This window comes from Ranitomeya variabilis, chromosome 5, assembly GCF_051348905.1.
Source record: "Ranitomeya variabilis isolate aRanVar5 chromosome 5, aRanVar5.hap1, whole genome shotgun sequence".
NCBI lineage: Eukaryota > Metazoa > Chordata > Amphibia > Anura > Dendrobatidae > Ranitomeya > Ranitomeya variabilis.
Window position 1 is genome coordinate 283396381 of NC_135236.1, and position 21551 is coordinate 283417931.

General features: G+C 48.7%; 1 protein-coding gene across 2 annotated transcripts in view; it reads left to right on the plus strand.

The window, feature by feature from the left end:
• TNPO3 (transportin 3) overlaps nucleotides 1–21551 on the plus strand; it is a 67824-nt gene that overhangs the window by 39303 nt on the left and 6970 nt on the right. Inside the window, exons 10-15 of one of the 2 annotated variants that reach the window (XM_077264381.1) lie at nucleotides 17090–17181; nucleotides 17523–17662; nucleotides 18052–18243; nucleotides 19422–19513; nucleotides 20606–20670; nucleotides 20790–20850. In XM_077264381.1, coding sequence (XP_077120496.1) covers nucleotides 17090–17181; nucleotides 17523–17662; nucleotides 18052–18243; nucleotides 19422–19513; nucleotides 20606–20670; nucleotides 20790–20850 — 642 coding nt within the window. Of the gene's footprint in view, nucleotides 1–17089; nucleotides 17182–17522; nucleotides 17663–18051; nucleotides 18244–19421; nucleotides 19514–20593; nucleotides 20671–20789; nucleotides 20851–21551 lie in introns of both variants that reach the window. The other variant, XM_077264380.1, reaches the window with a different exon arrangement.

Consider the following 21551-nt stretch of genomic DNA (forward strand, 5'->3'; position numbering starts at 1 on the left):
CTTTTCACATGCAACTCGACACACAAAAAGTTGCTACACGCATGTCGCCACACAAAACTCATCTCACAAAAGTCGCTACATGCATGTAGCCACACGCAACTCCACACACACAACTTGACACATGAAACTCGCCCTAAAACACACACAAGTCTGGTATTATCCTTCAAAAATAAAAATCTGATTAATAAGCAGACAAACTACAAGAGCAACAACTGTACCATATAGGAAATACGGCAGCTGTCAGTCACATGACCTGTCTATTATGTGTATGTGTGAGCTAATATATACTGCCAGGGGGGAGGGCTCCCTGTTGGCTGGGGATTTATCAGGCTGCCAATTTAGCTTACAAATACTGAGGTAAAAATACTGACCAAATAACGTGTGAACAAGGTCTAATACAGGAGGAGATGACACACAGATATACACTATATACAGGAGGAGATGACATACAGGTACATACTATATACAGAGATGACACACAGATATATACTATATATAGGAGGAGATGACACACTGGTATATACTATATACAGGGAAGATGACACACAGGTATATACTATATACAGGGGAGATGACACACAGGTATATACTATATTCAGGAGGAGATGACATACAGGTACATACTATATACAGGAGGAGATGACATACAGGTACATACTATATACAGGAGATGACATACAGGTACATACTATATACAGGGGAGATGACACACAGATATATACTATATACAGGAGGAGATGACACAGGTACATACTTTATACGGGAGGAGATGACATACAGGTACATACTATATACAGGGGAGATGACACACAGATATATACTATATACAGGAGCAGATGACACACAGGTATATACTAAATACAGGAGGAGATGACACAGGTACATACTAAATACAGGAGGAGATGACACAGGTATATACTATATACAGGAGGAGATGACACACTGGTATCTATAATATAACGCTGGGAGCGTCACTCTGTCCGAAGCCTTTATAGACTGCGCAAGCGCAAGCGCCGGCGCAGTCTGGACCCCACAGAGCGACGCTCCCAGGAGATCGCGGTATGCGTAAGCGCTGAACGCACACCGCGATCTCCAACAGAGAAACAGGGACGAGCCAGGAGGCGGAGGGTGAGTATACTTACCTGTCCCGTTCCACCGACGCCATTCCGGGCCATGAATATCCCCCTGCTCCCGGAATCGGCGCCTGCGCAGTCCGCGCTTTCCGGCGCCATTTTCTTGAAGACACATTGCAGTGTGTCTTCAAGAAAATGGCGCCGGAAAGCGCAGACTGCGCAGGCGCCTTTTCCGGCACCAGGAGGACACAGAAAATCTGTCCTCCTGGTGCCGGAAAAGGGGCCTGCGCAGTCCGCGCTTTCCGGCGCCATTTTCTTGAAGACACACTGCAATGTGTCTTCAAGAAAATGGCGCCGGAAAGCGCGGACTGCGCAGGCGCCGATTCCGGGAGCAGGGGGATATTCATGGCCCGGAATGGCGTCGGTGGAACGGGACAGGTAAGTATACTCACCCTCCGCAAGTAACAAATTGCTGTGCCATGAGGCTGTGGCACTTCATGCCACAGCTATTTGTTACTTACGCCACTTACGTCCACAGCCACCGCACCCAGCACAGCCACCGCACCCAGCACAGCCACCGCACCCAGCACAGCCACCGCACCCAGCACAGCCACCGCACCCAGCACAGCCGCCGCACCCAGCACAGCCGCCGCACCCAGCACAGCCGCCGCACCCAGCACAGCCACGCACAGCCGTCCACAGCCACGCACAGCCGCCCACAGCCACACACAGCCGCCCACAGCCGCCGCACCCAGTACAGCCGCTGCACCCAGCACAGCCACCCACAGCCGCCGCACCCACCACAGCCACCGCACCCAGCACAGCCACGCACAGCCGCCGCACCCAGCACAGCCGCCTACAGCCACGCACAGCCGCCGCACCCAGCACAGCCGCCGCACCCAGCACAGCCACGCACAGCCGCCGCACCCAGCACAGCCACGCACAGCCGCCCACAGCCACGCACAGCCGCCGCACCCAGCACAGCCGCCGCACCCAGCACAGCCGCCGCACCCAGCACAGCCGCCGCACCCAGCACAGCCGCCGCACCCAGCACAGCCGCCGCACCCAGCACAGCCGCCGCACCCAGCACAGCCGCCGCACCCAGCACAGCCACGCACAGCCGCCGCACCCAGCACAGCCGCCGCACCCAGCACAGCCGCCGCACCCAGCACAGCCGCCGCACCCAGCACAGCCGCCGCACCCAGCACAGCCGCCGCACCCAGCACAGCTGCTGCACCCAGCACAGCCGTCCACAGCCGCCGCACCCAGCACAACCACGCACAGCCGCCTACAGCCACACACAGCCGCCTACAGCCACGCACAGCCGCCGCACCCAGCACAGCCGCCGCACCCAGCACAGCCACGCACAGCCGCCCACAGCCACGCACAGCCGCCTACAGCCACGCACAGCCGCTGCACCCAGCACAGCCACCGCACCCAGCACAGCCGTCCACAGCCGCCGCACCCAGCACAGCCACGCACAGCCGCCGCACCCACCACAGCCACCGCACCCAGCACAGCGACGCACAGCCGCCGCACCCAGCACAGCCGCCCACAGCCACGCACAGCCACCCACAGCCACGCACAGCCGCCGCACCTAGCACAGCCACCGCACCCAGCACAGCCGTCCACAGCCGCCGCACCCAGCACAGCCGCCCGCACCCAGCACAGCCACGCACAGCCGCGCCACATACAGCCGCCCGCACTCAGCACAGCCGCCGCACTCAGCACAGCCGCCGCACCCAGCACAGCCGCCTACAGCCACGCACAGCCGCCTACAGCCACGCACAGCCGCCGCACCCAGCACAGCCGCCGCACCCAGCACAGCCGCCGCACCCAGCACAGCCGCCGCACCCAGCACAGCCGCCGCACCCAGCACAGCCACGCACAGCTGCCGCACCCAGCACAGCCGTCCACAGCCGCCGCACCCAGCACAGCCACCGCACCCAGCACAGCCACGCACAGCCGCCCACAGCCACGCACAGCTGCCTAGAGCCACGCACAGCCGCTGCACCCAGCACAGCCACCCACAGCCGCCGCACCCAGCACAGCCGCCGCACCCAGCACAGCCGCGCACAGCCGCCGCACCCAGCACAGCCGCCGCACCCAGCACAGCCACCGCCCACAGCCACACACAGCTGCTGCACCCAGCACAGCCACCCACAGCCGCCCACACCCAGCAGTGCCACGCACAGCCGCCCGCACTCAGCACAGCCGCCCGCACTCAGCACAGCCGCCCGCACTCAGCACAGCCGCCCGCACTCAGCACAGCCGCCCGCACTCAGCACAGCCGCCCGCACTCAGCACAGCCGCCCGCACTCAGCACAGCCGCCCGCACTCAGCACAGCCGCCCGCACTCAGCACAGCCGCCCGCACTCAGCACAGCCGCCCGCACTCAGCACAGCCGCCCGCACTCAGCACAGCCGCCCGCACTCAGCACAGCCGCCCGCACTCAGCACAGCCGCCCGCACTCAGCACAGCCGCCCGCACTCAGCACAGCCGCCCGCACTCAGCACAGCCGCCCGCACTCAGCACAGCCGCCCGCACTCAGCACAGCCGCCCGCACTCAGCACAGCCGCCCGCACTCAGCACAGCCGCCCGCACTCAGCACAGCCGCCCGCACTCAGCACAGCCGCCCGCACTCAGCACAGCCGCCCGCACTCAGCACAGCCGCCCGCACTCAGCACAGCCGCCCGCACTCAGCACAGCCGCCCGCACTCAGCACAGCCGCCCGCACTCAGCACAGCCGCCCGCACTCAGCACAGCCGCCCGCACTCAGCACAGCCGCCCGCACTCAGCACAGCCGCCCGCACTCAGCACAGCCGCCCGCACTCCGCACAGCCGCCCGCACTCCGCACAGCCGCCCGCACTCCGCACAGCCGCCCGCACTCCGCACAGCCGCCCGCACTCCGCACAGCCGCCCGCACTCCGCACAGCCGCCCGCACTCCGCACAGCCGCCCGCACTCCGCACAGCCGCCCGCACTCCGCACAGCCGCCCGCACTCCGCACAGCCGCCCGCACTCCGCACAGCCGCCCGCACTCCGCACAGCCGCCCGCACTCCGCACAGCCGCCCGCACTCAGCACAGCCGCCCGCACTCAGCACAGCCGCCCGCACTCAGCACAGCCGCCCGCACTCAGCACAGCCGCCCGCACTCAGCACAGCCGCCCGCACTCAGCACAGCCGCCCGCACTCAGCACAGCCGCCCGCACTCAGCACAGCCGCCCGCACTCAGCACAGCCGCCCGCACTCAGCACAGCCGCCCGCACTCAGCACAGCCGCCCGCACTCAGCACAGCCGCCCGCACTCAGCACAGCCGCCCGCACTCAGCACAGCCGCCCGCACTCAGCACAGCCGCCCGCACTCAGCACAGCCGCCCGCACTCAGCACAGCCGCCCGCACTCAGCACAGCCGCCCGCACTCAGCACAGCCGCCCGCACTCAGCACAGCCGCCCGCACTCAGCACAGCCGCCCGCACTCAGCACAGCCGCCCGCACTCAGCACAGCCGCCCGCACTCAGCACAGCCGCCCGCACTCAGCACAGCCGCCCGCACTCAGCACAGCCGCCCGCACTCAGCACAGCCGCCCGCACTCAGCACAGCCGCCCGCACTCAGCACAGCCGCCCGCACTCAGCACAGCCGCCCGCACTCAGCACAGCCGCCCGCACTCAGCACAGCCGCCCGCACTCAGCACAGCCGCCCGCACTCAGCACAGCCGCCCGCACTCAGCACAGCCGCCCGCACTCAGCACAGCCGCCCGCACTCAGCACAGCCGCCCGCACTCAGCACAGCCGCCCGCACTCAGCACAGCCGCCCGCACTCAGCACAGCCGCCCGCACTCAGCACAGCCGCCCGCACTCAGCACAGCCGCCCGCACTCAGCACAGCCGCCCGCACTCAGCACAGCCGCCCGCACTCAGCACAGCCGCCCGCACTCAGCACAGCCGCCCGCACTCAGCACAGCCGCCCGCACTCAGCACAGCCGCCCGCACTCAGCACAGCCGCCCGCACTCAGCACAGCCGCCCGCACTCAGCACAGCCGCCCGCACTCAGCACAGCCGCCCGCACTCAGCACAGCCGCCCGCACTCAGCACAGCCGCCCGCACTCCGCACAGCCGCCCGCAATGATGGGGTGCAGGATGGAGCAGCACATGACAGGATGGGGATGCAGGATGGAGCAGCACATGACACGGTGGAGCAGCACATGACACGGTGGAGCAGCACATGACACGGTGGAGCAGCACATGACACGGTGGAGCAGCACATGACACGGTGGAGCAGCACATGACACGGTGGAGCAGCACATGACACGGTGGAGCAGCACATGACACGGTGGAGCAGCACATGACAGGATGGGGCGCAGGATGGAGCAGCACATGGCATGGTGGAGCAGCACATGACAGGATGGGGATGCAGGATGGAGCAGCACATGACACGGTGGAGCAGCACATGACAGGATGGGGGCGCAGGATGGAGCAGCACATGACAGGATGGGAGAGCAAGATGGGAGCAGCACATACCAGGATGGAGACCATATACCAATATAAATGCTCGCCACCCGGGCGTAGAACGGGTTCAATAGCTAGTATATTATATACAGGGGAGATGACACACAGGTATATACTATATACTGGGGAGATGACACACAGGTATATACTATATACAGGAGGAGATGACACACAGGTATACACTCACTGGCCACTTTATTAGGTACACCATGCTAGTAACGGGTTGGACCCCCTTTTGCCTTCAGAACTGCCTCAATTCTTCGTGGCATAGATTCAACAAGGTGCTGGAAGCATTCCTCAGAGATTTTGGTCCATATTGACATGATGGCATCACACAGTTGCCGCAGATTTGTCGGCTGCACATCCCTGATGCGAATCTCCCGTTCCACCACATCCCAAAGATTTCATGTTGTTTACGCCAAATTCTGACCCTACCATCCGAATGTCGCAGCAGAAATCGAGACTCATCAGACCAAGCAACGTTTTTCCAATCTTCTACTGTCCAATTTCGATGAGCTTGTACAAATTGTAGCCTCAGTTTCCTGTTCTTAGCTGAAAGGAGTGGTACCCGGTGTGGTCTTCTGCTGCTGTAGCCCATCTGCCTCAAAGTTCGACGCACTGTGCGTTCAGAGATGCTCTTAGGCCTACCTTGGTTGTAACGGGTGGCGATTTGAGTCACTGTTGCCTTTCTATCAGCTCGAACCAGTCTGCCCATTCTCCTCTGACCTCTGGCATCAACAAGGCATTTCCGCCCACAGAACTGCCGCTCACTGGATTTTTTTTCTTTTTCGGACCATTCTCTGTAAACCCTAGAGATGGTTGTGCGTGAAAATCCCAGTAGATCAGCAGTTTCTGAAATACTCAGACCAGCCCTTCTGGCACCAACAACCATGCCACGTTCAAAGGCACTCAAATCACCTTTCTTCCCCATACTGATGCTCGGTTTGAACTGCAGGAGATTGTCTTGACCATGTCTACATGCCTAAATGCACTGAGTTGCCGCCATGTGATTGGCTGATTAGAAATTAAGTGTTAACAAGAAGTTGGACAGGTGTACCTAATAAAGTGGCCAGTGAGTGTATACTATATACAGGAGGAGATGACATACAGGTACATACTATAAACAGGAGGAGATGACATACAGGTACATACTATATACAGGGGAGATGACACACAGATATATACTATATACAGGAGGAGATGACACAGGTATATACTGTATACAGGAGCAGATGACACAGGTATATACTATATACAGGAGGAGATGACACACAGGTATATACTATATACAGGAGGAGATGACACGTATGTACTATATAAAAGAGGAGATGACATGGGTATATAGAGGAGGAGATGACATACAGCAGGTATGTACTATATACAGGGGAGATGACATACAGGTATATACTATATACAGGAGATGACATACAGGTATATACTATATATAGGAGGAGATGACATACAGGTATATAGTATATACAGAAGAGATGACATACAGGTATATACTATATACAGGAGGAGATGACACAGCAGGTATATACTATTTACAGGGGAGATGACATACAGCAGGTATATACTATTTACAGGGGAGATGACATACAGGTATATACTATATACAGGAGATGACATACAGGTGTATACTATATATAAGGGAGATGACAAACATATTTATACTGAGGGGAAAAAGAGGTGTGAGGTGAAAATGAGGGGTGAGGTGAAAATGAAAAGGTGTGAGTGCAAAATGAGAGGAGTGAGGGAAAATAGTGGATTGATCGGAAAGTGACAGATGTGAGGTTGAAATGACAAGTGTTAGGGGGGAATGAGAGCAGTGAGGGGGAAAATAAGGGGAAAATGAGAGATGTAAGGGAGAAAATGAGAGATGTGAGGGGGAAAATGAGAGGCGTGATGGGAAAATAAGAGAAGTGAGGTGCTATAACTAACCACAGATATTTACTATGCCCAGGCAACGCCGGGCTCTTCAGCTAGTAAATATATATAATTAAGGTTTGGTATTTGCCTGGGGGGCTCTGCACCCGCACTCTTTCTTTGTGCTGCTCTAATTCTCTTAGGCTACTTTCACACTAGCGTTAACTGCAATACGTCGCAATGCGTCGTTTTGCCGAAAAAACGCATCCTGCAAAAGTGCTTGCAGGATGCGTTTTTTCTTCCCCATAGACTTACATTAAGCGACGTATTGCGACGGATTGACACACGTCGCAACCGTCGTGCGACGGTTGCGCCGTGTTGTGGTGGACCGTCGGGACCAAAAAACGCTACATCTAACGTTTTTTGCTCACGACGGTCCGCTTTTTCTGACCGCGCATGTGCGGCCGGAACTCCGCCCCCACCTCCCCGCACTTCCCCGCACCTCACAATGGGGCAGCGGATGCGCTGGAAAAATGCATCCGCTGCCCCCGTTGTGCGGCGGAGACAACGCTAGCGTCGGTAACCTCGGCCCGACGCTAGTGTGAAAGTAGCCTTATATATAATAATAATATATATATCGGTTTTCAAGAGTGCAGCTACCGCGGCACCACATTTATGTCCTGTACGTGGCTATGGACCACGTAGTCCCGCACGGACCTGCCTCTCCTATTGGTGATTTGATGGTCTTGATGTAATCTGATCCGAAATATCCGGGTCTGCCAGCAAAATGTCCCAGTGTCTTTGCAAGATTGACAAGATTGTTTTGTTATGATCATCAAAAGTCCCAATCAAGCACGTAATATCACCCAATGTATTTCTGGTGACTGGGGCAAGCAGGCCTGTGTGGTTACTACCTAGTTCATGCTTGTAGCCAGCATTGATGACTCGTGCTGGGTATCCTCTATTGGAGAATCTTAGCCAATTATTTGATGTTACACATATATCTATATATCTGCCTTGGAGACCTCTATGGTTTAATACCTGATCTGGGGTGTCATTTGTATTCTCTTCAGAGGTTTTGGATTGGAGGTTTTTGATGTATTGGAAATCTATTGCATGTATAAAATATATATACACCACAAGCAAAGAAAGTCTGAAAGCAGAAAATTGGCACTGCTGGGCTGCACTTACCCCTCGTGTTAGGAATTTTTATTCCAAGTAGCAGGAACTCGTAGTCCTAAATAGAGTCCGTCTTAATGAGGGTGCTGCATCCAAGAGTTTCACAAACGATGATGATAGCACAGAATGAAATAGCGCACTCCTCAGTCTTGACGATAAACTTTTTCTTTATTGAAGCATATTCATGGGTACAGGCGGGTGGATGTGAGCGGAGCGGGTACACAAGACTACAGCTGTTTCGCGCACAAAATGCGCTTCTACAGGTCCAGATAGCCACCGGAACCAGAGGGAGGCAACCATTATCTAGGTATCTAGACTGGCTTTTACGCCCCTTGTTACAGGATGTCCCCTCATACATTAAGGACACTAATCATCTGTTGCGAGTTTTAAAAAACTTTACCTGGCAAGAAACATTCAGTTTAGCGTCAATAGACGTAGAGAGCCTGTATACAAGGATCCCACAAGATTTAGGGGTAAAAACCATAAGAGAGATCCTCAGCCAAACACCCACAGATGTCCAGACTATTGACTTTATATGCGATGGATTGACTTTTGTGCTTAAGAATAACGCTTTTACGTTTGATGATTTATGGTATATTCAACGGGAAGGTACAGCCATGGGTACGTCTGTCTCATGTACCCTGGCTAACCTGTTCCTGGCATACTTTGAAGAAAAATATGTTTATTCAGCTATTAATCCGTTTCTCAAGCACATAAAGTCATTTATCAGATATGTGGATGATGTCTTGGTAATATGGGATGGTTCAGCGGAAGATTTCACAGAATTTGTTAGTTTTTTGACAGATAATAATACCATGAATATGAAGTTTACTTCCACATATGGAAATCAGAAATTAGAATTCTTGGACGTTAAAATTGTTATAGAGAAGGGAGAAATTGTTACTGAAGTTTTCCGTAAACCTACTTCATCTAACGCACTCCTCCATTTTCAAAGCGCACACCCGTATTATACAAAACGAGCATTGCCGTTCAGCCAGTTTTTACGAGTTAAAAGAGTCAATAGCTCTGTTGAAGGCTATAAAAAGCAATCAAAATCATTATATAAACGCTTTGAAAATCGAGGTTATCCACGTCCCCTACTCGATGCAGCAATGAAACGAGTGGAAAAAGAGGAACCCGGTTCTACAAAACCAAATGATAGGGTTACTACACATGCTAATAAACAGTTTGTGTTCAGTTTTAAATATGGCCCCATGGACTCGTACATTAGATCTACAATTAGAAAGAATTGGCATATTTTGAGCAAAGACGGAGACTTAACAGAAAGGTTAGAAAAAGGTCCCCTGTTTGCGAGTCGTCGTAGTAGAAACATAGGGGACATGCTAGTCCGCAATCGGATCACTACGGACCGCACAAGTTGGTTAAATAAGGATACCCCTAAGGGGAATTATAAGTGCGGTCAATGCAGTATATGCCCACAACATATTGTAGGTAGTACAGTTCAGATTGGGCCAATAAAACACACAGTCAAGGAATTTATTTCTTGTAAAACCACTTATGTGGTTTATGTGATCTTTTGTCAGTGTGGTTTCTACTATTTAGGAAAAACAATCCGTCCTCTATATATCCGTATTAAAGAGCATTTTGCATCAGTGCGGACAGGAAGGGGTGTTCCACGCCTTATTGATCATGTCAGGCAATGCCATGCAGGCAATGCTCGTACATTATCCTTTGCTGGCATATCACGAGTTTATTCGCCACAACAAGGAGGTAATCTAAACCAGCGGCTGTTACAATGCGAGGCCCGATGGATAATGCGTACTAACGCAATGGGTCCTATGGGTCTGAATGAACGCGTGGATATGTCTGTCTTTTTGTAGGCCATGGACACCCTTTCCTGCCCACCATACTTTATCTTATGTCCTTGTTCTTATTGATGTTTACATCGTCGTTTGTTCCTCCTTGTTCACGCCATATTATACTTGATAGGATAAGAGAGTACGTCCAATCACAGTTTCATATTTTAAACTATATTATTATTAATTTTAAGTAATGTCTCACTTTTTGTATTTGTTAAATGTGGAGTTGTCACATAGTAATTAGCGCTACCGGTGCCGCATGTGAGCAGGGGGAGGTGGCTTGGGTCTGGGTAGGACTATAAGGTTGCCTCCCTCTGGTTCCGGTGGCTATCTGGACCTGTAGAAGCGCATTTTGTGCGCGAAACAGCTGTAGTCTTGTGTACCCGCTCCGCTCACATCCACCCGCCTGTACCCATGAATATGCTTCAATAAAGAAAAAGTTTATCGTCAAGACTGAGGAGTGCGCTATTTCATTCTGTGCTATCATCATCGTGTATAAAATATATAGCCATCTATCAAGATACTACAGCCAATCAATACAGACACATTCTATTTACCATCCATCATACTCTGAAATAGTGAGCATAATACAATACAAATCCTGTTTATGTCCAGCATTGTCACCTACATAATACATCTAGTTGTCAGGTTCATTATCATAAAGCACTTTATGGGTGTTGGTGACGGCTTGGTGAGGGATTTCCTTTTTTGGGGTCAGACATGGTTAGCCTATGTTGAGCGGGGGCGCTATTACGTTCTCCCCCCTAGGATGCCAACCTCTGCTGCCAGGTAGGGAAAATCTGTTCCTCTAGAGTCTTTCCATAAATCATTATATATTTTGACCTGGTTTTTGAATATTTAGCGCCTATGTCTCATCCACTCACCAATATGTGTGTTTTTTTTACATATTGTGCTTTTTTAGAGATGTATAGTAAATAATAATTTTTAGGTCTGTTTTTTGTTTGGATTAGATCATGGTGCTGGAACTTTGGCAAGGCTTCAGAGTTTTACTAAAAGCAGTTTGTAAAAAAAATTAATTCTACCTCTTTCTCCTTTTGAGACGTTTTGGAAAAAGTCCCACATAGGATAAAAATGCTAAGTTAGATTCATTACTACAATGTATCCATCTGTTGAAAAATCTTACCTGTTGCCCAGAGGGATAGATACCGGTACGCCCGTCACATGGTGCATCAGTATAACAAACCTCCCACTATAAAGATCTGCTTAAGAATTACAGTGAGCATTGACGGAACACTTAGGCCCCTTTCACACATCAGTTTTTTGCCGTCAGTCACAATTAATTAGATCAACGGATCCGTCGCAAAGTGTGAAAAACTGATGCAAAGGATTCATTTTTTCGATAGATCCCACTAGGGGGGCTGGCTAAAGGATCCTAAATAAATCGGAGCATGCTCAGTTAAAAAAAGAAACGGAATCTGTTTCCGGATTCCATCATTTAACGGATCCGGCGCCATAGGCTTCCATTCTAGCAAACGACAGATGGTGACGGATCCGTCACTGTCCGATTTTTCGACGTACACAAAAAACGTTACTTTGTCCGTTGTCTCCGGCTGCCGGACAAACAATTTTCGACGGATCCGGCGAACGACAGATGAAACGTGAGGCCATCCATCGCTAATAGAAGTCTATGAGAAAAAACGGATCCGCGCAGCATCAGTCGCCGGATTTGTTTTTTCAAAATTTGACTGATTGCGACTGTTAGCAAAGTACTGATGTGTGAAAGGGGCCTGAAAAGGCTATTCTGACTCTGCTCACTTCCACATTGGGCCACCTGACCCAGCAGGTATCAGTAGACTTGATATCCTGTATCCCGCTCACGCCACAATGCAGAATACCCCTTCAATCCTTGGAAATATCCAGCGAAAGAAATAGGTGGCACTCTCCACATGTGATAATGTTGTCTTCTTTATATTAGTCCAGAAAGACAAAAAATCCAAGTAAGATGAGCTTTGCTAAATAATCAGGAGGCGACGTGCTTAAGCATCCCACAGAAGGTCTCTTAGAAAACGCAGGAGCACTTGGTCAAATTCCTGTGTATGGAGTACAGGGATGGGGAATTCTGCAAATAGAGCTGTCAGGGCCTATAAGGGTATCTGTCAGTAGGATCAACCCTCCTAAGTCATATACATGGGCATGTGGAAGAGATGGAAGAAAACAATAGTGCAATAGGGTCCTAACCGATAGGATGGGTGGGTGAGCGAATTGATCACCCGGCTCAGGTTGTGTGACCACAACCACAGAAATCACTTAAACTGCTGCAGACCCTCATGGAAGTATAATGCAATGTGGTGGGGGGAGATGGGGTTAATCCTGTGCTGCCTATTCCGACGAAGGACAATGGATGAAGCCAATGAAGGATCAGATAGGTTTGAGGTTTTGTCCTGATGAAAAAGGTGTATATACTTCAAAACGTGTTGATAAAGTGCATTTTATCTGATCCTTTGTTGACTCCATCCATCTTCCTTCCTTCGCATAGGCAGTGCAGGATTAATTCCTCCCACCACATTGCATTGTATGTGAATGCAGGTCATAGGAAGCTGAATAAAATGATATATTGTTATCTGTGATTCGATGTTCCAGAGAAATCCACATTTTTCTCATATGCAAATGGCCTCTTCCAGGCTATGGGGAGGACACTGCCTGGAATATAACGCTGCCTCCATAATTTATTTTTAATAAAAGGGGCATTTACCAGGGTGAGACATGTAACGAACACAGAACAGAAGTGACATTTGACTTCTTGAAAACACATTTTTTTCAGCTTTTGAGCTCTGCTATATTGTAACAATGGAAGCTGAGGCCCTGAGAGGAACCTGCAGATGTGTCAGGTATAATCACACCCAGTTTTGCAGTGAGATCAGGAGAGGAGAGATTGGTCACTAGACATCACACTGGTAACCATTACTTGTCTCACACTGGTAATACCCCCTTCTATAGATGGTAATAAGCTCTGGAGGCAGAGTTCTCTTCTGGGCAGCGTCCTCCCTATAGCCTGGAAGAGCTCATTTATATAAAGTGATAAAAGTTGATTTATCCACAACAACACATCTGATACGAGGCATACAGGGAGGACTCTGCTCAGCAGCCTATAACCTGTAAGCCTATATTAATTGTTTAGGTCAAATGTTCTGACAGATTCTCTTTAGTATTCATCTGTTCCATTTTCACGGATAGTCTATTGAGGGGAGAGACTTCACGTCTTTGAAGAAGGTCAGTGGCTGTCCTGCTCTATAGATAGGAGATTGATGCAACGTGACTTTTTATTGAGTTGTCCAAATTTCCCTTTTTACTTTTTCTTCACGGGTTTGCACTGTCTGAAAATAACTGAATGAGCCTGTCAGTCACCCGACATTTTTTATCTGCCTCTCTGCTTTTGCCCCGTCTTTGTTGATATGGCTTAGGCTACGTTCACATTTGCGTTGTGCGCCGCAGCGTCGGCGCCGCAACGCACAACGCAAACAAAAACGCAGCAAAACGCATGCACAACGCTGCGTTTTGTGCCGCATGCGTCCTTTTTTTGATTGATTTTGGACGCAGCAAACATGCAACTTGCTGCGTCCTCTGCGCCCGGACGCGTGTGCCGCAGGGACGCATGCGGCGCAAAACGCAAGTGCGACGCATGTCCATGCGCCCCCATGTTAAATATAGGGGCGCATGACAAATGCGGCGACGCTGTGGCGCCCGACGCTGCGGCGCAGACCGCAAATGTGAACGTAGACTTAAATACTGGTCTCAGTGGTAATGTGCAGGTAGCCTGCCTGAGACCAATTTAACCAGTGATTGGCTGCAGTGGTCACCTGTTGTTAAAGCGGCTTCTGCTCCAGCCATGTCAAGAAGACTAGGAACAGGGGTTGAGAAATGCTGATTTTTTATATTTTTAGGCAGAGCAAGATACGGACAACCCTTCTACCCTTTTATGACAATTTTGGCCTTTGTAACCAAGCCCATTTTTTCAACTTCTAATGTTTTACTTTGAAGTAATAACTCTAGGAAGCTTCTATTTATCCCAGTGATTCTCATTTTTTTTTACTCAGTTTTAAATTGGAATACATCACTTTGGGATGGTTTCCAATATGTAGGGGCCCATATATTAGAAACCAACCCGCCCCCTCAAAGTGATCCAGTGGGGGTGCAGTTTTAAAAACTTTTATTTACTGTGAAGCACCTAATGGATTAAAAGAAAAAATGTAATATTAATTATTTTTCACACTGAAATATTGCACTAGCCCCTCGTTTTCACTTTTCACAAGGGGTAAGAGGAGAAAATGGACCCCGTTATTTGCTACACTATTTCTTCAGAACGTGGCAATATCCTGTACCTGATGGGAAACTGTCTTTGCACATGGCAGGGTTGGAAGGGAAGGAGGAGAAGTTTTAGATCACGGATGACATGTCACTTTTGCAGATCTCCTGAGGTGCCAAAACTGCGCAACAGTTTCCCCTCCCCTGCCCCCTCCAGTTGTGGTGAGAATTGTTAACTCGGAGAAGGGTTATAGGTGAAAATGGACAGCATAATTATGTAATTACCCCATTTGTGGTTGTTCACTACTGTTTGGGCACATGGTACGGTTTGGGAGAAAAGGAGAGCCTTTTGGCTTTTGAATAGATTATGGAAGCCATGTTCAGAGCCTCTGATGTGCCAGGAGTAGTAAAAACCCCACAAGTGACCCCATTTTGGGAATTATCAGCAATGAGTTCTTTGAACCCACAGATGCATCACAGAATTTTATAACATTTGGCAATGGAAATTAAAAAATTACCATTTTTTTCACTAAGAAAATGTTATTTGAGCTGCAAATTTTTAATTTGTGCAATGGGCGATAGGAGAAAATATATCCTACAATTTAAAGGGGTTTGCCCAGACGCAAAAATTGATTTTAATCAATAGATCTTGGAATAATAATATCTTCTACAATTGGATGTATTTTAAATAAAATGTCCCTGTGCTGAGATAATCCTATAAATGTGCCCCTGCTGTGTCCTGTGTAATGGCTGTGTCTGACCGTGCAGGGACATGCTCTGATCATACCACATCTCCCGGGCAGGGGAGACAGGACAGCATTGGATCACAGCCGATTCTTTCGTCAAGATAAAACCTTTTTTTTTTTAAAAAAAAAAAAAGGCAGGGAAATGTTTTATTCACAAAAAAGCATCAACTGTGATCTCGTGCTGTAATGTCTGTATACTCTTTTGCTTCCTCCCCTGCCCAGGAGATTGTGTGTGATCAGTCCATGTTCCTGTACGGTCAGACACAGCAGGAGCACATTTATAGGATTATCTCGGCACAGGAACATTTTTTTTTTTTAAAACCCATCCAATGGTGGAAATTATTATTCCAAGATCTATTGATTTAAATCAACTTTTGTTTGTGGGGAAAACTCTTTTACACCCCTCTTCCCCAAGCCTGTTTTCCAGAGCCCTAAGATGTCATGACAGCAGAAAAGCCATCCAGTGATGCCATTTTGGAAACTGCACTCGTCAATGAATCTTTGAGTGCAATTATTTTGGCCTCAAACGGTTTTTTTCTAGACAAAGGCATGAAGTGGATGTTGCAAAGTGCAAACTGCAAATATGCTACTTTTAGTGCCATTGCCTTGTGCGAGGCTCGTGCTTTCGGAGATCTGTAACTATAAATTAGACGCTATAGACAAAACCCTTGATGGAACCATTATGAGGATAATGAGGAAGGGTAGTTTCTTTAGACTCAGTTTGGCGTTGTCCCAAGGTGTGCATAAAGACGAACACCTCCTGTGACTCCATATGCTTCATTGTGCATGGTTCCATCGCAGGTTTCATCTAAATCCTGTTATTTGGAGATTCTGACGGAAACTCCGATGTAAGTGCTGAGTGTAGGGTACAGGATACATGTAAACCAAATCTTGCACTGCGTTTTGGGAGGCAGAATTAACAAATATTTCTTCAACTTTTATTGAACTAGGGTTTATTTCTCTGTTCTTCTACTTAGTCCCACCATAAGACTTGAACATTTCAGACACTGATCTGATGCATTATAATACCTTTTTACTGCAGTGCATCACACCCATCATTGTTACCCTGACACTTGGGATATTGCTTCAAGCAGGGTCTAAAAGGCCACTAAGATGGAGCTGCCTTCCTCTGTTAATCCTTTACTTGCTGCTATTTCTGTTGACAGCAGTATCTAGGGGGTTAGCACAAATTGTGGCCAATGCAGCACGCGTATACATCTGACACCCACTGCAATTCTGCAAATTGAGCACTACATCCTTAGATCTCAGACTTCTAATGACTTCTGTAAAAAGGCATATTAGCGGTCATTAAGGGGTTAAGTCTATCATGGAGCAGATGGATGCTTGTAAGACTGGCAGACTTTATTAGATCTATATTTTGTCTACCCAGTGACCAGGCTTTATCTGAGGGGTAGAGGAGATGACTGGTTTTACCTGTCTCTTGTTTATGGATCTATTCACCTTGAGAGAACCACTAAGTTGCCCCTAGGATTAGAAAAGCCAGGCTTTTGTTAGTAGCCATGTTTACATGTGGTACCTCCTGTCATGCATTGTAGGAGGCCTATGGGTGTGTGCTATCTGGATGAGCATGCTGTTAATTTATTAGATTTTTCCCTATTTTTTTTCTATCTCTAGCTGTATTCTACCTTGAAAGACAGTAATCCGCCATGGGAAGTCACGGAGGCCGTTTTGTTCATCATGGCTTCCATTGCCAAAAGTATAGACCCGTAAGTATCCCAAGACGACTGGCCAAAAATACAGAAACAAGCTGGCTAAAGTATACTGGAGCAACATGGAAATAACTAGGACCCATAGCCGTTATTAGGAATGTATCGTTGCCACGCTGGCTATTAAAACATTTTCATCTTTCCCCCAGGCCTTCAATGTATTGGCCTACTTTTTCCTCCAAAGACATACTGATAGGGAATTTAGATTGTGAGCCCCATTGGGGACAGCGATGATAATGTCTGTAAAGCGCTGAGGAATATGTTAGCGCTATATAAAAATAAAGATTATTATTATTATTACTTTGTGCCCCACCGCTTACCGTAATTTCTTTTTATTTCAGGGAGAAAAATCCAACTTTAATGGAGGTGTTAGAAGGAGTGGTCCGGCTCCCTGAGTCCGTGCATGTTGCTGTGCGGTACACAAGCATTGAGCTGGTAGGGGAAATGAGCGAAGTTGTGGATAGAAACCCTCAGTTTCTTGGTGAGCATTTGTACCTGTTTCTCTTTTTCGTTTTTTTTCCAATTAGAAATGTAGTATAGTTCTTCTGATTCTACAGTATGTGTCTTTCCTCATGTGCAGGCATTGCAGGACCTCAGGTATCCATGGTGACGACCACTGATATAGTGACAGGTAGCTAGTTGCTAGTGGTTGTAACCATGGATACAGAAGGTCCTGCAATGACTGCACAGGAAAGAGACATACATTTCTAATTTGTGATATTTGCTAATATTTTTATTATTATTAAACCTACTACATATTGGATAGGATCTTGGAGATGGAAATACCCCTTTATCTTCTCCCAGCTTTTATTGTAGCATCAGTTTTCAACATACTAATAGTAACCGTGTCTGAAACCTTTCTTGTTCTAGATCCTGTGCTAACTTACCTAATGAAAGGCTTATGTCAGCCTACCTTGGCTTCCCCCTCTGCCAAAGCCATCCAGAATATTTGTTCTGTGTGTAGAGACCACATGGCACAGCACTTTAGCGGACTACTAGGGATTGCGAAATCTTTAGACTCCTTCACTCTACCACCTGAGGCTTCTGTGGGACTTCTAAAAGGTGAGTTGATAAAAGTTAACGAGTGTATAAAAAAAAAAAAATTGTCCATTTTTCATCCATCTTGCCCATCTGTATGTCGTCTGTTTGTCATCTGCTTTATATATCAAGAATTCAAAATATAATAAAAGTCCAAAATGTAGTTATGTATGTTAATAATAGCAATGTGCCTGTAAAAACAATGGTTGCCACGCAGATAATATAATACCTACATGATATAGGTTTTTTTGGTAACACACTTGTTGAGTTTTATTAAAAAGTCTAATTCCAAAAACTAATCCGGCTAGTATTTTTTTTTTTTTTTTTTTAATACACTAACCAATGGTCTGTGTACTATCCATTTTGCATCCTGATGACTAGTAAGCACCACTAAATAACACATTATGTTGATCAAATTGTAACAGTAAGATTGAACATAACTTTTTTTTTTTTCTCTTTTTTTCATGTGACTCCATTTGAGTCCAGTTGTTCGCCAATTATTTTTTTTTATATTTATTTTAGATATTTAAAGAGTACCCATCACTAGACTGGGGCTGACCATTTATTTAGCCGCTGGGTTAGTGCATAGAGCAACATTTTATAGGATCCCACTTTGCATGCCAGGATCCCACAAAACAAACGTTTGGCCTGGCTTTTCGGAGGCCAGTGAGTCCACTTAGTCAAAGTGTGAGATCCCAAAGTAGCAGAATCTAGTTAAATCCTTTAAAGGGACTTTCTTGGACTTTGACATTGATGTCCTATTCTATGGATGTCATTGACATTAGATCTCTGGGATCCTACTTCTGGCAACCCCACTATTCGGCTGATTGATTGGCCACTGGAGTTCTGCGTCAGGTTGTTACTTCAGCGAGGTCTGAGTTTTTCACCTTTCACCAAGCACAGCACTTAATTTTGTGGTGTCTGTGCCTGATATTACAGCTCAAAATCTACAGAGCTGTGCTTGGTAAAAAGTGAAGAAATCGTTGATCTCGCTGCAGTGCCATAGGACCTTTAGTCAGTTGATCAGTGCCAGGAGTCTGACGCTCACAGGTTTGATATTAATAGACTGTATTCTAATATATAGTAGAAACACTGCAAGGCCTCAATGAAATTATGGATGCTATGTATTTCACGTTATTTATGGCAGGGCATAAAAGTATTTCCACTCTCACACCCATTCCCATCTCACTACCCCACTGTAGGCACAGCATTAGTCCTGACACGTCTGCCTCTGGATAAGATCTCGGAGTGCTTGAGCGAGCTGTGTTCTGTCCAGGTTGAATCACTTAAAAAGGTGAGAAATTCTGTCCTATATATTTGATTGGCTTGCTTTCTCCTATGTAATTCAGATGAAATGATTGAATGATTTGTATGCAACTAGCAAACTTTTCACTAATATTCAGGGTGTTCTATGTAGGGGTCAAAAGTGTGATATCAAAGGAAAAAAGTAATTTTCATGGTCAAGAGCATCTGCACAGAAATATTTTGGGTGTAGTCTTAAAGTGGTTTTGGCATCTTGTCTCACCAGTACAAAACATTCAAGACCCCTGACACTAAATCAGCTGTCAATTCTGATCATTGGCTATATTGTGATTGTTTGCTTATGGTTTTAAGGAAAGGGGGAGCGTCTGTTGGGGGAGCGTCTGTTGGTGGGAGAGCGTCTGTTGGTGGGAGAGCGTCTGTTGGGGGGGAGCGTCTGTTGGGGGGGAGCGTCTGTTGGGGGGGAGCGTCTGTTGGAGAGTTGTGGGAGCATCTGTTGGAGAGTTGGGGGGAGCGTCTGTTGGGGGGAGCGTCTGTTGGGGGGGAGCGTCTGTTGGGGGGAGCGTCTGTTGGGGGGAGCGTCTGTTGGGGGGGAGCGTCTGTTGGGGGGAGCGTCTGTTGGGGGGAGCGTCTGTTGGAGAGTTGTGGGAGCGTCTGTTGGGGGGAGCGTCTGTTGGAGAGTTGTGTAGCATCTGATGGAGAGTTGGGGGGAGTGTCTGTTGGGGGGAGTGTCTGTTGGGGGGAGTGTCTGTTGGGGGGAGCGTCTGTTGGGGGGAGCGTCTGTTGGGGGGAGTGTCTGTTGGGGGGAGTGTCTGTTGGGGGGAGTGTCTGTTGGGGGGAGCGTCTGTTGGGGGGAGCGTCTGTTGGGGGGAGCGTCTGTTGGGGGGAGCGTCTGTTGGGGGGAGCGTCTGTTGGGGGGAGCGTCTGTTGGGGGGAGCGTCTGTTGGAGAGTTGTGGGAGCGTCTGTTGGGGGGAGCGTCTGTTGGAGAGTTGGGGGAGCGTCTGTTGGGGGGGAGCGTCTGTTGGAGAGTTGGGGGAGCGTCTGTTGGGGGGAGCGTCTGTTGGGTGTGTGAATATACTGTGCATTTTCTGATTTTCTGCTCATTTTACTCAGCTTCTCTCACAGGATCCTAATAATGGTATATCGTCTGACCCTACACTGTTTCTGGATAGACTGGCGGTCATCTTTAGGTAAGTTTGTCATAAGACATTTAGTTATCTCATGGTAATATTTTGATGTTAGAGAATATAAAAAATTGAGAAGAGGATTATACTGAAACTGATGCTAAAACCTGTTTTGTTTTTTTAAGGCATACTGCGCCCAACGTGGAAAATGGGCAGACACATCCATGTCAAAGAGTCATTCAAGAAGTAAGTACCAAAAGTGGGTCTGTTGTCAACCCATCCAAAGGATTTTTCTGGTGACACAGCATGTTCATGTTGTAACTGGGACACAGCGGTGTGTAAGTTAAAAAAAAAAAAAAAGGCACTAGCCACTCTATTATAGCAAGTCAAGCAGCCAAAATGTACGAAAATATATAATTTCTTTACTAATTATTAGGGATGCGTGAATAGCTTTGAATAAGTGCTACAGTTCTTCCCGAATAGCTGCCTCGGTAACCTGGAGTGCTCCCGATAATCAGCTGTTCGGCGCCGTATCTGCATGTGTCGCGGCTGAGAGCCCAACACACAGGCTCTCCCTGCACATGTTGTGACTGTCACACAGCCATGACACAGGCACCTGATTATCGGGAGCGCTCCAGGTATTCGGGTTACCGAGGCAGCTATTCGGGAAGCGCTGTAGCTATTCGGATAAGCACTTATCTGAAGCCTTTCGCTCAACCCTACTAATTATCCAAAATGAGCATCTTTCATTGTTGCTGATTTTAATTGCTTTTCAAAGTGTAAAATCACCCTCTTGGTCTCCACATAATAATACATGTGAAGACCCAAACCTTCTCCCCGGATAGATCGAAAGCCTATAAATCACATATACATAAGCCATAGATCAGAAGTAATTACCCATAGATCAGCAAATGAACTAGGATCAATTAATACCCATTCCAAATAAG